The sequence below is a fragment of the Giraffa tippelskirchi genome, chromosome 2 (assembly GCF_054371585.1).
Source record: "Giraffa tippelskirchi isolate mGirTip1 chromosome 2, T2T-mGirTip1v1.2.pri, whole genome shotgun sequence".
Taxonomy (NCBI): domain Eukaryota; kingdom Metazoa; phylum Chordata; class Mammalia; order Artiodactyla; family Giraffidae; genus Giraffa; species Giraffa tippelskirchi.
The window spans coordinates 164542615-164559587 of NC_137276.1; the positions used below are offsets into that span (position 1 = coordinate 164542615).

The 16973-nt window shown below is 39.5% G+C and overlaps 1 protein-coding gene across 5 annotated transcripts in view; it reads right to left on the reverse strand.

Moving 5' to 3' along the window:
* Positions 1-13440, reverse strand: part of RUBCN (rubicon autophagy regulator) — a 51027-nt gene extending 37587 nt beyond the window's left edge. For all 5 annotated transcript variants that reach the window (XM_081571618.1, XM_081571616.1, XM_081571617.1 and 2 more), the window contains exon 1: positions 13192-13440. In XM_081571618.1, the coding sequence (XP_081427744.1) occupies positions 13192-13256 (65 nt within the window). In that variant the 5' untranslated portion in view covers positions 13257-13440. The remainder of the gene's footprint in view (positions 1-13191) is intronic.
* Positions 13441-16973: the final 3533 nt, after the last annotated feature.

A 16973-nucleotide genomic window follows, 5' to 3' on the forward strand; every position in this document is an offset into this window, starting at 1 on the left:
TCTCTCCCCTATTAATTTTTTACTTGGGTGTAAGACCCAATTCTGAGAGGACTGAAGCTGTAAAGAACACTAAGATTTAAAAAAAAAAAAAAGACCTCATATTTACATAGCATATTGTGCTTTGTAAGGTGATCTTCATCTACTATCATTTTATCCTCATACAAGTAGCCCATAACCCTGTGTTTCTTGGCTTGTGAGCCATTAAGATCCATTTCTGGGCTTCCCCAGTGGCTCAGTTGGTAAAGATCCATTTCTGGGCAATGACATTATGTGAGCACTGTATAAAGAGATGAAGGGCATTTTCTGAAAACCAGAAATCTTTGGCTGAACAAAAAATTCAAAAAACAACTTTTTATTAACTGTATTTCCAGTATTAAGTATATATATTTATACACAAATATTATAGATAAGAATAAAAATTGCCCATGATTTTCTCCAATGATTTTTTAAGCTAAAATTGAGACAAAAATGTCCTAAGCTCGCACTAAGCCACTTAGGACACGTCCCCAAGTCAATCAACTATTGGCTTATCCTCCTGGACCATCTGAAATACTTTAGTGGAAAAGTCTAAAAATTGCTGCTCTAGATGATATTCAAGGTTCCTCCCAAATTCCCAGCATTTTCTCAATACAGCTTCCCACTCAATAAAAATTCAAAACCAGCTGCAATTGAATAAAAAGAATTGGATGCACAGAATCAAATGGATAAGGAAAACATGAGGAGATGAGGTATCAAACTCCACCTCTTGGGCCCCCAACTGCTATCCTGTACACTTTACCTAGCTCTTTCATATCTTGTTAGTACACTACTCTTTCCTCTTCAAGGACAGTCCTGGGGATGGTTATAATTTCTTCAAGGGACTTTTACCATAACCATTTTAGTATCATTTAAATAGCTGCAAGGGTAGGAGGGTTCTGAATTGGAATCCTTTCCAACTCGATCAGTGCTCAAAACTAACCTCTCATACATTTTGTACACTTTCTAAGCCATTTTTGAAAAGTGGATGAATAGAGTAATGGCAGACAAATAAAATAAAATGAATGAAGCTAGGTTTGGTACAGGAGTATTATTTAAAAAGGAAAAGCCAGATGGATCTCACTCTGATCTTCCACTCTAGAGCCCTTGTTGCTGCTCCTGCTGCTAAGTCGCTTCAGTCGTATCTGACTCTGTGTGACCCCACAGATGGCAGCCCACCAGGCTCCTCCGTCCATGGGATTTTCCAGGCAAGAGTACTGGAGTGGGTTATCATTTCCTTCTCCAATGCATGAAAGTGAAAAGTGAAAGTGAAGTCACTCAGTCGTGTCCGACTCTTAGCGACCCCATGGACTGCAGCCCACCAGGTTCCTCCATCCATGGGATTTTCTAGGCAAGAGTACTGGAGTGGGTTGCCATTGTCTTCTCTGAGAGCCCTTGAGATCAAGAATTTATTCAGATGGGGAGACACCAGGTTTTTTTAACCTTATGTCGTTAAACATTTGAGTCACCAGGCTCCCCTGTTCTATTTCTCCCCCCACCAAGTTTTATTAAGATATAACTGACATATAACATTATATAAGTTTAAGGCATACAACATAATGATTTGATATATGTATATACTGTGAAATGATTACCACAATAAGTTTAGTGAACATCTATCGCCTCACAGTTATAAATTTCATTCCTTGTGATGACAACTTTTACAATCGACTCTCTTAGCAACTTTCAAATATATTACCACAACACAGAACTGTTAACTATAGTCACCATGCTGTATATTATGCCCCTAAAACTGACTTATAACTTTGTCCCTTTGGACCATTTCACCCATTTCCCCCACCCCCTCATCCCCTGCCTCTGGTAATCAATCTGTTCTCCATTTCTATGAGTTTTGGGTTTAGGGGATTTCACATATAAGTGAGATAATACTTATTTGCCATTCTCTGTCTGATTTATTTCACTTAGCATAATGCCCACCACTCATGCTGTTAAAAATCTCTAGATTTCCTTCTTTATGGCTGAATAATATTCTCGTGTGTGTTTATGTGTGTGTGTGGCATTTTCTTTATCCATTCATCTGTCAGTGGACACTTAGGTTGTTTCCATGTCTTGGCTATTTTAAATACTACTGCAATGAAAATGGGGATGCAGATATTTTTAAGAAACAGTGCTTTTGTTTTCTTGGGATATATATACTCAGAAGGAGAATTGTTGGATCATATGCCAATTCTATCTTTAATATCCTGAAGGATCTCCACACTGTTTTTCAAAGTGGTTGCCCCAGTCTACAACCCCACCAACAAAGCCCTAGGGTCCCTTTTTCTCCACATCCTCACTAACACTTGTCTCTTGACTTTAATGCTAGCCCTTCTAACAGGTGTGAGATGACACTCTGGTTTTGATTTGCATTTCCCTCATGACTGGTCTTGTGGAGCACTTTCTCATGTACCTGTTGGCCATTCCCCTGTTCTATTTCTAAACCAGTCCTGAAAGATATTTCAAGGTAACCAAGATACACACAGGACTGAGGTGGTCCTTAAAAGGCCATTTATTGTTGTACTGTAAGAAACTGCCATCATAGAGGCCAACTGACTGGCAACTTTTGCTTCAGTGATTCTCCATCTCCTATGCTTCCTCCGGGTTAATCTGGCCTGTTCTGACTGACACAATTCCAATAGGTTACAATCAAGTTGTGCAGGCCTGCGAGCCAGTCTGGTTCCTCAAGTGACTCTGCGTATCTGTGTTCTGATTCATTCTGTATTGATCTTACTAGTTTAACCATCAAAGAACATCATCATAAATCCTGCATGTAGACACTAAGTACCCTAAATCCTAGGGCTTTGATCCCAAAATTTTACAAAGAGCACTGAAACTCCAGAAACCTTGAGCATTCAGATTTATTAACAACTTCTGGATGAACTAAAGAACTTTTCTTCCCAAACATGAAGTGTTCCTGAGATACCAAAGCTACAGAAGAATGTGGCTCTTACTCTAAGATGTACCAAATCATCTATATTTGGTACATGCTCATGTAGAGGTAAAAGTAAACTTAAAAAATTTTTTTTATTTACATAATCAGTCTCTTTAGTGTCTTTGCCTTTTTTAGGATCCTTTTTCCTAATGATACTGTTTTCATTTTCAGAGAGTTAAAATACTAAGTTCAACTGAAGCCCATACATAGTGGCTGGATTAATCCATTCATATTTGAATTTTAGATGTCAACAGATCACCATGGGAAGTAAAATATTCCTCCTCATCGTCTATCCAGATTGTTAGCAACTGTCATCGTCTATCCAGATTGTTAGCAACTGTCATCGTCTATCCAGATTGTTAGCAACTGAGGTCAGTCTTTCCTAAGCTAAACCTGTTTGGTAATAATTATTTGAATGGTATCCTGCATTCACATGTAACCTCATCTAGGCATAGGCAACGACTAGATTAGGCTCAAAGCAGTCCTTTGTAGAGCCACTTCTGAAAGTATACAGAGTGCTCTTCTTCTTCTTTTTTTTTTTTTTTAACATTTATTCATTTATTCGGCTGCATCGGGTCTTAGTTGTAGTGTGCAGGGCTTAGTTGCCCCAAGGCATGAGGGATCTTAGTTCCCTGAGTCTCCTGCATTGCAAGGCGAATTCTTAACCACTGGACCACAGGAAAGTCCCACAGAGTGCTCTTCTTTAATCACCATAAATTAAAAGCAAGTGTTTCTAAGCATCTCACCCTATGTCAAGGAAGAACTAGGCCCAAGTGGCAAGGGACAGTATAATCCATCTCTACTTGAATTATTTTTATCAACAAACAGCAAAGCCAATTGCAGAATAAAGTTCTATTTTCTTTTCAGAGGATTTTGATGACATTCTTTGAAAGGAACAGGAATTACTTAAGCAATTCAAATAAGGATACCCAAGAAAAACAGTTTCCCTAAATGCCAACTTAATCTTAAGCATGCCAAATCACAATTAAAAGTGACACTCAGGTTAAAACAGTGAAGTTATAAGTAAATGCTATTTTTTTAAGAAGTGTTATATCCTATAACCAATATAAAACTAATCACTAAAAATAAGTGAAATCAATAGTAAATAGTGAGTACTGTGCAACTATAAAATGTGATTTAATGCAAGAAATATATATTGGTATATCTTCTACACTCAGTGTTCTTTTTAGTGGTAAAAAGAAACAGCTTCAACTTATTAGCATATGCCACCTACAGAATGCCAGTCATCTGCATTGGAATGTGGTATGGTCTATGTGAGATGGTTGGATGGCATCACCGACTCGATGGACATGGGTTTGGGTAAACTCCGGGAGTTGGTGATGGACAGGGAGGCCTGGCGTGCTGTGATTCATGGGGTCGCAAAGAGTTGGACACGACTGAGAGACTGAACTGAACTGATGGTCTACCTGAGACCAGAGTTGAAGGTCAGGCTGTCCCAAGTCAGATAAAAACGATCTAATCCCTGAAATGCGAGGAGAGGTATGTGACACCCATGTGTGGAACATCATGAAACCAGTAAACATTTTATTAGGAAGAGTTTCCAAAGCTAATGAAAGTATGTAAAAGTATAAAAAGCAGAACATAAAATTATATTTATGACCTCAACATATATATACTTAAGAGAAATAGTGATATGTTAATAGTGTTTACTTTTGGTTACATAAGGGGAATGTAGAGAAGAGAGGAGCTATTTCCGCCTTCCATCAGGCTACAAATTAATGAAAGGTCAATAATATAAACCAAGTTTGCAAACAAGAAGCTGGAAAGTACCATAAAGGATTTTTTAAATACTCAAGTATCAAAGGTATCTTATGCTGACAGACTGTGGTCAGGCAAGCACCTAGGACTTTTAATGCCAGAAAGCATTTCCTGGAAAGAAGTAATGGATTCATTCTTAAAGTAGGCAAAAACATAATTAGGGAAATAAGTATCATAACACTGAGGTAGCAAGAAACTACAATGTTTAATTTGCATTTAACTTTCTTCTTATCTGGCTCTATATTTTCTGTTTTTAATTACATAGTATTTAACTTGTAGAGTATGTAAATATTTATATGATGCTTTTTAAATAAATAATACGCTTATAGAAAAAACACACTTGACTTTATTATACAGCTCTCAGCTCTAAGGCACTTAGGAGAAACTAACCACTGGCAGCCCCATCCCTTTAGTGGCTGATAGCAGAATCTCAAAGTCTAGGAGGGAACCTCAGTGTCTAGGAATCCTAATGTCTAGAAGGCAAGCTGTGTAACTTCATACCTACTCAACAAATGCTTTACTAATCATACTACATTTTAATAGCATCAAATTTCTTTAATTTTAACAATGAGTAGATTTAACAAAAGGAAGGAAAATCCCTTATGTCAAAAATCTAACCACCAATGATATGCAAACTCCTTAGTTCAAAAATTCTCCATCCTGCTCAGTACTTCTCAATTTGAAGACAGTCTCTACCACACTCTATTGCAAACATGCTAACCTCATGCCTACTCCCATTACTTTATTCATGGAGACCTTTCCAGTTGGAATGATTCTCTTCGTGTCCCAATCAGGGATTAAGGTTTAGCTCTAGTTCAATCTTTTCCCAAGAAGTTCTAAATAATCTGACCTGTTACAAATTTTTTGTTAGAAACTCCACAATATATGTTGTCACCATATCATTCCTCCTAATATTAATTCTTAAAAAAGTTATTTACTTGTATATGGTTGATTTCCTTAAGGAAAAGGACCATGTTTTTTCTATTTCTTTTCTATCTTATATTTTAATACGCAGAGAGAAAATGTCATTCAGTGGAAAGAGAGTAAGCTTCATGGTCAGGCCAGCCTGAATGTGAATCCTAGTTCTGCACAAACCAGCTGTGCAAACCACTAAACTCCTTAAGTTTCAGTTCCCTTATCTGCAAAACAGATAGAACAGCTGATTAATAAAGGATAATCTACAGAAAGTACCACCATCGAGTAGATAATAGTAGTATTACTTTCCTTTTCCTTTGAACTTCCACTGCATAAATCTAATGTTAATGTTCAGCTGCTAAGTGGTGTCCAACTTTTTGCAACCCCCATGGACTGAAGCATGCCAGGCTTCCCTGTCCTTCACTATCTCCTGGAGTTTGCTCAAACTCATGTCCATTGAGTCGGTGATGCCATCCAACCATCTCATCCTCTGTTGTCTCCTTCTCCTCCTGCCTTCAATCTTTCCCAGAATCAGGGTCTTTTCAAATGAGTCAGTTCTTCACATTAGGTGACCAAAGTATTGGAGTTTCAGCTTTAGTATCAGTCCTTCCAATGAATATTCAGGACTGATTTCCTTTAGGATTGACTGGTTGTATCTCCTCGCAGTCCAAGGGACTCTCAAGAGTCCTCTAACACCACAGTTCAAAAGTATCAATTCTTTGGTGCTCAGCTTTCTTTTTGGTCCAACTCTCACATCCATACGTGACTACTGGAAAAAACCATAGCTTTGACTAGATGGACTTTTGTTGGCAAGGTAATGTCCCTGCTTTTTAATATGATGTCTAGGTTTGTCATAGCTTTTCTTCCAAGGAGCAAGCATCTTTTAATTTCATGACTGCAGTCACCATCTGCAGTGATTTTGGAGCCCCCTAAAATAAAGTCTCTCACTGTTTCCATTGTTCTTCCATTTGCCACGATAAGCCATCTTAGCATAAATCTAATAAACCCAATTTTTTAAATCAGAAGGGGTACCTAGTATAAAGCTTTCTTATCCATTCTGCCTCAGAGAAAATTCTGGGATTGGACAGTTTGTGACATAATTAGGACTAGTTACAGTGCTCAATGTCCAAAGAATATCTTAACTGCACTTAAACCAGGGCCAAATCTCTTCTTAGCACAGATTTCAAAGCCCTGTTTATGTTCATGGTGCTCTCACTGAAGCAGGATAGCCAGAAAGACTTCCTCAATATTGGATGATCTTGTATACAACAGAGACTCAAATCTGCTTACTGAATAAAATGAAAGACAACAGAGTTCATTTTGTGAGTCACATAAGAAAGCCAAACTCATTACCTTACAGTTACATCTTAGGTTGTCTGAGTAGAAGAGTGCTTTACAAGTAAGATATACCAGTGCATACACCAGCACTCCAATAGCAAAGGCAAAGGAGTTAAGATATTGCCTCAGTCACCTCAGTTTTAGGGAGTTTTAAAGTAAAAGATAACCATCATTAGAACTAAAACTCGTGCTTCCAAGGTGGCATTAGTGGTAAGGAATCCACCTGCCAGCTCGAAAGATCTTTTGTCTCTCTTGACCCCTGGATCAGGAAGATCCCCTGGGGTAGGAAATGGCACTCTACTCCAGTATTCTTGCCTGGAAAATGCCATGGGCAGAGGAGCCTGGTGGGCTACAGTTCATGGGGCTGCAAAGAGTAAACACGGCTGAGCACGAGCATGAGAACTAAAACTAAACTGTTTCAAAAATTGCTAAGGAAAGAAAACAGCAGGAGAACATTTTAAAACTCAGTTTTAAAAAAATGACAGAATTAAGACTCGAGATGAGATAAAAATAAGTGTCAATGGAATAAACTCAACTAGTTAAAATAAAACAGCCAATCAAACAAAAAAGTAGGAGGAAACTATATTAATATCTAGGTTGTATTCAAGGCAAGACTATTTAAAAAGAGAAAGAAGGAATAACAAAGATACGGCTCTCGTTAGTTCTTATGTATCTAATAACATGGCCTCAAAACATATGAAGCAAAACAACACACACACAAAACAACTGCAGAAAAGAAAAAGAAAAATGGAAATAGAAAAGAAAAAACAATGGTAATGGGAGATCATGAAAACTAAAAGTAAAAAAGTGATTAGAAGAGCTGAATAGTCTATGATTAATGAAGTTGTTCTATTACATATAGAAAACTACATCCTGAGGAACACTTTTTTAAAGGACATACAGAACAGTCACAGAAACTGGCCTTGTACTAAGGCACACACACAAAAAGTCAACAGATTCTCAAAAGTAGAAGGAGTATAAATATATTCTTTGACTAGAAAACAATAAAACATTGAACAAATAACAAAAGTAGAACAAACCCGGGGGGGAACCCTCGGAAAATTTAAAACTCTCAAAGGACTCTCTAGGGGGTTAGGAGGCAGAAATAAAATCATAATCTTGAAGTGATTGAAGAGGTGAAGGTGGTGAAGAGGAATGGCATCATGACTCTTACTGCTTTCTTCTCAAAAGTATCTTATGGTAAAAATTTTCTCTCCTCCTAATCAACTGTAGGTTATACTACAAGTGAGCCTGATCCAGAGGAACTAAAACCATGTAAGCATGCTGTAGTTCATTCCTGAAAAAATGCAGATTTAAATCCACAGCAGCATTGTTCAATTGAACTTTCTGTGATGCTGTAAATGTTCTGTATCTATGCTATCCAGTATGGCAGCCACTAGCCACTGTGGCCATGAAGCGCTTGAAGTCTGTGCGGTGTGACTAAAAATCCAAAATTTTTAAATTTTATTTAATTTTAACTAATTTAGACATAAATCACCTCAGTGGCTATCATGTTGGACAGAGCAGGTCTATAAACACCAAGGTAGGTTGTTTATGGAGGAAAGATTACAAAACAAAATAAAAAACAGATAAAAATTCCATTTATGAAATAAGTGATAAAGTAGCTATAAAAAGCAGAAACAGCTGTGGGGATGGTAGATACTGAGAAAAGCTTCAGCTTATGGTCCCTGCTGTCAACTGATACAACTCCTGCTCCTGGGTTCTGACAACAGAATTTTCCCCCAAAGCTTCAGAGTTATGTTTCTGTGGGGCAGAGGTGTGTATAAATAATTGGACTAGCAGTATGGATTGCCCCCAAATTATGTGATCCACTTGCTTTACCATCAGTGCTTTATAAACTTTCAGAGCATGGTCAAAGGAAAAATGGAAAGAAAGGGAAGAAATAGAAAATGAAAATTAACGTGAAAACGTGAAAAATGAATAAAGAGGAAGGGGAAAAAAGAGGCCCTTTCAATAGCAACAGTACCAATAACACCTGCCCGACCATAAGAAGCGTGACTGAATTCTTACTGTTTTCATTCCTTGTGCAAATATTCAATGAATACCAATTACATGCCAGGCACTGTGATAGGCACTAGTCTTATGCTGGTTAAAGAAGGAGAGTCCTCAGCTCTCAGGGTATTCAGAGTGCAATGGGGGAAACGGGCACTCATTTAAAAAAAAATGCTATACAGTGAGACCTGCTGTAATAAGAGAGACAGAAAAGGTCAGGTCAACGATGCCTTTTAAAGGAGCATTATTTAAAGGACGACTAAGAGCTCTCCAGGCAAAGGAGGAGGTAATGCAGGGAATGTAGAGGAGCAGGAATCAGAATGGTGAGGAAGGAGATGTAAGAGTGAGTGAATATCATAGTTTTGTAACTGGAAACTTCATATTGAATACCAGGAAAAGTTTTGACTTTCTATTTTCAGTGAGAAATCACTTAACATTTCTGAGCAAAATACTGTAGTAACTTTGCTTCTGGAAAAATTATGTTGGTAGCAATGTGGAGGCCCTCTGGAATTGAGGGACTGGGTTCAGATTGGGAGCTTAGTCAGGAGGCTACTGGGAGAATCCACAATGAGAAATATAATAAAGCCCTTATTTTGTTTACATCTGCCCAGAATTCATGCCCCTTTCTTTTGGTATCAGAATATTGATTTTTCACAGGGAAATTACCCCTCTGGCACTTGACCCGGTCCATGAAGTATCACGAAAGGATCACCCTATACCAGGATCCAAGGTTGGGCATATAACTTAGGCCTGATGGAGCAACATATTTCATACCCTGATTATAAGAACAGTAACATAAAAAAAAAAAAAAAAAACAGTAACATAAGTCAGTCCAAAAATTTTCACTTTTGCTATACCTATTGGCATTGCTCTTTTCCTTCTTTTTGGATGGATTGTTAAACTTGAAGTTGCCAAGGATTATCCTGCAGAAAAAACTGCTGAGAACAAAGCCAACACATCAGAAAAAACAGCACACAGACAAGGACAAATTTTTGTTTAAGTACCTACATTTGGCAATTCCTAAAACAATATAAGCCAAAATATTTGGAAATGGAGGGGAAAAAAGCTTCAGGAAAAAAATCAGAAACAGAACTCACTGGACCTAGGGACTACTTGGATATGGCAAATGAAGGAGAGGGAAGTATCAAATTTCACTTAGGTTTCCGGCTTGGCTGACTGAATGGAAAACCCTATCAACTGAGACAGAGGACAGAGGAGGAACAGGTTTTGGTCAATGAAATGAGCTCAGTTTGGAGATACTAAAAAGTATCTTAATACTTGAATTCTGACTCTATCTGAATCACTAAACCAAGAAAACTTTGTAAGTAGTTGCATTCCAAGCTCAGAAGGAGATGGCATAGTCCAAGGCAGCTGAGGGTAACACAACAATGCTAGAAGAACCATTCCTATAACGGTTCAGTAGTTTCACCAGACAACCTCCAAACAATTGGTATTTAGGAAAGTCTAGGAAAGTATCATCCCTAAGTATTAGAGCATTTTTCTAGTGATGACTAGCTAGATGGAAAGCAGTAGGGGAATCTATGACATTCCACTCCAAGGATGAAGTTAAAAGCTGGGCCAAGTGAATTCCCTGGTGGTCCAGCAGTTAAGAATTCGCCTTGCAATGCAAGGGACTTGAGTTCTGTCCCTGGTTGGGGAACTAAGATTCCCACATGCCACCAAGCAACTAAGCCTGTGAGCTGCAACTACTGAGCCCAGGTGCCACAACTAGAGAGTCTGTGCATCACAACGAAAGATCCCACATGCCCCAGCTAAGATGGGATGCAGTCAAATAAATAAATATTTAAAAAAATATCTAGGCAAACACCCCAGTCCCCAGTTTGTTCAATTTGGATAGAGAAACCCTGGAAGGAGGAAGCACAAGCAATGATACCATTGCAAACAGCAACTGGAAGAGCACACACTCATCTTATTTCAAGAAAACTGGGGAGGGGAAGGAAGTAGACATTTTCTGCATTCAGTACATATCAGCACTCTCTGAGGAGCTTTTTGCACATTATTTTACTGAATCCTCACAACTTATCAGTCAGGAAGGCATCATTCTTCCCATTCAGGCTGGATAAGTCAAGTTAAGCAGTAGAGCTAGAATTCAAATGCAGCTCTACCTGGCTACAAAGCTTATGCACATTTCACTCTATCAACTGCTTTCAGAATATAATTTTATCTTTCATATATTTAAAAAAATGATGCCATCTCATTAAGAAGATATCTTCTGAACTGGGTGTTTTATTGGCCAAAGAAAGGTTAGGTTTGCAGTGACCCAGCCACAATGCCTCAATTCTCAGGCACAAGTCATGTATTTTATTTACCACTTGACTACCCAGTACTAGAGAGGTCATTGGCGCCACAAAGTCCCATTAAATAAATTATTCTGAGTTAACTAGTCACCAACAGAGAGTAGGCTATGTTAACATTAAGAGTGATTTCGCAGGGATAATCCTACTGCTGAAATTAAGTTTTGACTAAAGTTCCTTGATAAAGAAGCAAGCATGGAAAGAATAATAGAAAAAGATACCTGCAAAGGAGAAGCCTTAGTAACATTAATGACAGGCAAAGAATGCTATAAAATTTATTACCTTATACATTTCTTTGTCCCAGCATATTAGCACAGTGAGAGGTAGTACAGCATAGATGTTAGAAGTAGAGCCTGCCTGAATCCCAGTTCCACCAAGGATTTACTGTATGACCTTGGCAAATTATTTATCCTGTCTATGTCTTATCTCCCTCACCTGTCAAATGGTGATAATATAGTACCTATCTCACCCAGTTGTCATGAGGATTTAATAACACTTGTAAGGCTCTTAAACAATGCCTGGCATGTAGTAAATAAGTATTTGTTAAATACATTAAATAAATAAATAACTCAGCTGGAAGGAAATCTGAATTTCCAACCTAGCCTCTCCCACATGAACTGGTAGAGGAAAATAAAAATAATCCTAAAATTTGTTTAGAATGTATATAGGACTCTTTACAAGAAGCATTTCACAGACATCTGGAGGAAGAATAAAGAGCCAAATATACATAAGCAGAAACTGAAACATGGAAAAGGGAAGTAAGCTCTTCAGTTTCACTGAACACATCATTCACAGGTCTCATGCAGTAACCCCAAAGTCCTGTCATCCTAGGTTTTGTACAGCAGGCCACAGGCTAACCGTGCACGTAAAAGAGGAGTCACCCTTTAAAAGAGCCAGGTCTTCACCCATGTACAAAGTCTCATTAATTTTTCCCTGTTAATGTTTTTTCAGAGGTAAATATTCCAGTCTTTGGATTCTAGCTGCTCCGGAGACTCTAACTACATCTGAATGTTTTTAAAAGTCAAGAAGGACTTCCTTAAGCCACATTCCTTCTCTATCCTGTCCATTCCAGATTCTTAAGAGGTTAAGACCAGAGTTATTAATGAAGCACCACCTACACAGAAGTACAGCTGGAGTCCAAGCCAACATTCAGCTTTTCTAATTTCTAGAAGGTATGACCTCGATGGCAGTTTCATACAAATAAATGGGAAATCGCCCAGCTGCAATGTGGGTAAGGAGTGACGGGTTTAAATACAGGGAGGTCCTGTCACTGTCTGACAGGGATCCAGCATTGACAAAGGGCACGCAAGCAATTGCTGGTCTCATTAGCAAGCCCTCACGCCCATTCCACTGCCTTTACAATCGCCCACTTTCACCCACAGGCCCTCCTTCACGCCTTCTTCCTCACACTCATTTTGCCTAAGCTTCTGTCTAGGCCACTCACAATGCCTAACCTTTGCTCTCAGAAATTCTTACTTCAACCTTCTTAATATCGGCGTGAACTGCTGTCACCGCAAGTTTCAGTCGGGGCACCCACCTTGTCCCCTACTGCTATCTATAGACTCTGGCCTATGAAATCTCACTACAGCACCTCTCAGTGTCCACCTCCTCTCCAGCAGCAGCCTTGGGTCTGAATTTTACCCACTAATGCACGCCCTCCACCGTCCCCGCGCCCTCAACATATCCTATCCTCTCTCTTTCTCTCTTACTAAGCCCGTTCCCTCGTCCGCCCTATCTAACCTCCGTCTCTCCTTTCAGAATTTCTTCCCAAACAAGTCGCCCACAACAGTAGTCCTCCTTGTCTGTCTCCTCGTGCTCTGTGAGCCTTCCCAAGCCTCTCCCGGCTTCAGCGCATCCATCTGCGCGCGACCTTTCCCAGCCCACCTGCTCTCCTCCGGCAAGCCCTCCTCGCAGCCGCCAAGCTCCATTCCCGCGCCCTCTGGCCGCATCCGGGGCTGCGTCGTCGCCTCTTAACAGAGGCGTCCTTGTCGCTTCGCCCCTCAGGGTTCCCAGAGCCCTTCGGGAATCAAGGAGGAACCCACGGCGGGTGGGCTCAGAGTGATGCACTACGGCCGGGTGACGGCAGCAGCATTGATTGCTGCCTCAGCTGCGGTTTCTATCCCTGCCACCCCTACTTCCGGCTCTGAGAACTACAACTCCCAGCAAGCACTTCGAAGGTCCAGCCGCTACCGGCATGCACCGCCCTATCCAATCCGAAGCTGCGCTCGCCGCGGACTTCAGACCCTGGCTGCTAGCTTTCCTTAGTGCACCTCACGGGCAGTAGGGGCCTGAAACATAAAGCTGCGCTGTTCTCCAGAGTTCCTACTGGAGTGGACCCTTAAACACGCCTGTCACTCTTCACCCTTGGGGACAAAGTCGTTCAGAGGGTCTAGACTCGAAAATAACGCTGGTCTTAATCCAAGAACGGTTAACCCCACTTCAGCCTACCCAGGTTTAACATCTGTTGGTGGTGTTTGGGGTCCTCAACAATTTTAATAAAGAACTCACAAACTCAGAAGAGCTCAGGTTGCTTTGGTGTCACAAAGGAAGAGCAGGAGGGAAAGGTTAGGGGAAAGATTTCCTGGAGGACTGATGTCAGAGCAGTTTTTTAGGATGAGTATGACTTAACCTAGAGAAGGGAAGAGAAGGTGAAGACAGGAAGCACAGACGTGAGGAAGTTGGTTTGGGAACAGCTGGTTCTGAGTAGTAATCAGAGCTGGGAAGAGGTGAGGAACAGAATGGTGTGAGTGAGCAGGCAGACAGGATCATGAAGCCATTCTGAGTTTGGATTTTATCCTGAGAACAATGAGCAAATCAATCAAGAAGTGATTTGATCAAACCTGCTTCAGTTCAGTCGCTCAGTCGTGTCCGACTCTTTGCGACCCCATGAACCGCTTTGCGACCCCATGAACCGCAGCACGCCAGGCCTCCCTGTCCATCACCAACTCCCGGAGTCCACCCAAACCCATGTCCATTGAGTCGGTGATGCCATCCAACCATCTCATCCTCTGTCCTCCCCTTCTTCTCCTGCCCTCAATCTTTCCCAGCTATTTTTTGACAATGTGGAGAAGTAATGGGTATGTACTATGTTGGAGGAAAGGGCAAAAGAAGGGAAATGAGAAGAGGTTGGATGTCCCTATAGAGGCCAAGCAGGTAATGCCTGTGAGTGAAGTGAGCCAGTTGTAGGAGAATGGCTGAAACTCTGAACTGGACTGCTCATGCCTCCTCCAAGAAGGAAAGTCTCATCTTAGCTATAGTTGAATGTTTGAAAATATTCTGAGTTTTTACTAAAACTGGACTCTGCATTTTACGTAAAATTTCCAATTTTTATAATATTGGTCACTTTTTTTTTTTAAGTGTCACAAAGTTGTTAGTCGCTAAGTCATATCTTATTCTTGTGACTCCACGGACTATATAGCCTGCAAGGGTTCTCTGTTCATGGGATTTCTCAGGCAAGAATACCGGAGTGGGTTGCCATTTTGTTCTCCAGGGGATCTTCCCAACCCAAGGATGGAACCTGGGTCCTCAGCATTGCAGGTGGAGTCTTTACCGCTATGCCACCAAGGAAGCCAATGTAAATAATACACAGGCCAAAAAAAAAAAGTCCGTAGGATAAATGTACCCTTTGGGGTTACTAGTTTGCAAATCCAGGCCTAAATTTGGGCAGTAGCTATAGCAAACAAGGAGGCTGGGATTAGAGCCATGGAAAGGCAACAGAATCAACACTACTCTGTTGGGAGGGATCTAATTTAACTACATAAAGACCAGGTACTCTTAAAAATAGTACATGATTTTTAGGAATTTTCAAACTTGATAAAACTTTTGTGAATTAAAAGGGGAAGAGAATTTTAATGCAAAATGTGATTTCCAACTTCCATTTATATAAAAAATACTATTTGTTCAAACTTTCTCATATCTTCCTTATAAAGGGTTATACTTTTTAAGAAAGGGGCAGTGTTAGTCATTGGAGTTTCAGAACCTTCTATTTCTACAAAAGTATGAACTTTATTTCTTGGCATATGGTATAATCCCAAAGTAATGCCACATGATTTTAACATATATTTACATGAGAGTCAGTTTTATCAGGAAATTCTAGAGCTAAAACTGTGGTAAAAGTTCTAGAAAATAGAAATTTCCTCATATATCCAAAACTAGGTTTACATTTTTTTTTTTTGGTCCACACTGAGCAACTCGCAGGAACCAGGGATTGAACCTGGGCACCTTGCAGTGATAGCGGGGATGCCCAACCACTGGACCAGCAGGGAATTCCCTACACTTATGTTCTTTAAAGCAGTCAGTTAATAAACATGACAACCTTTAGCCATGTGCCCCCTCCCCAACCCCTCACCCTAGGTAGCCATATTCTGAATCCCTTGTTTATAAATTCCACTACTTCTCTTTTTAAATAGTTTCTTTGAATCTATCCATAAAATTTTTGTGTTCTAACTTTATAAAAATGATATTAAGCTGTATTTATTCTTTGAGGGCTTTTTCTGCTTAATATTACATTGATAAGATTTGTTTATAATGTGTGTCACTATAGTTCATTGATTTTGACTGCAGTATAATAGTTCATTGTGTGAATGCACCAGTTTATTCGTGTTTTCTTCCATTGATAGGCCTTTGGATTGTTTCCAAGTTTTTGCTATTGTAAACAGTGCTGCTATGAATATTCTTTTACATGTCATCTCTTATACATAAGCAAGGGTTTCTCTTGGGTACATACCTAGAAGTGAAATTGCCAGGTCATAGAGTTATTGTCTGTTCTAGCTTTTGTTTTGAGTGATGGGTTTGTAGGTACACAATTTCAAAAATATCTAATTAGTTATGAAGCAATAACTAATTATAATAAGTTCTTTAAAATAATAAACTAACCAAATGAAAATGGGCCATGCATGGGAAATGATGAAAGTATACCATGAACCAAGGATTATGATTAACAAAATTTTATGCATCACATCTGAGACCCAAATGCAAAAAGTCAAATATGCAAGAATATCTAGCATTAGGGTTCAGTAACTGTCACATAAATGTAATGGCCTTATTTCCTGGAGAAGGGAATGGCAACCCACTCCAGTATTCTTGCCTGGAGAGTCCCATGGACAGAGGAGCCTGGCAGGCTACAGTCCATGGGGTCACAAAGACTTGGACATGACTGAGCAACTAACACCTTACTTAGCAACTGCTTGCTGGATTAATATTTTAAAGTTCAAAAAATCTGAAGAACTATATTGATCCTGATTAATCTGTTTTAAAGATTACTAGGATGCAACTTTTATACAAATGGTAGTTGGCCTTAGAGTACCACTTGTTGCTCAGTCACTAAATTGTGTCCAACTCTTTTGCACTCCCATAGACTATATAGCCTGCCAGGCTCCTCTGTCCGTGGGATGTTCCAGACAGAAATACCGGAGTTAGTTGCCATTTCCTTCTCCAGGGGATCTTCCTGACCCAGGGATTGAACACATGTCTCCACTGGCAGAAAGCAAAATTCACTCAAGAATCATTTATTCAAATAACAGGTTTTTAAAGCTTATTACAGTTACCTATTTGCCAAAAAATTTGGTTTTAAGACATAGTCTTCTTGAATATATTCAACAAATATTAAAGTCATGAATATTTTATTTTTATTGTATTCACTAAAATTATTCTTAGCATTTTTTTAA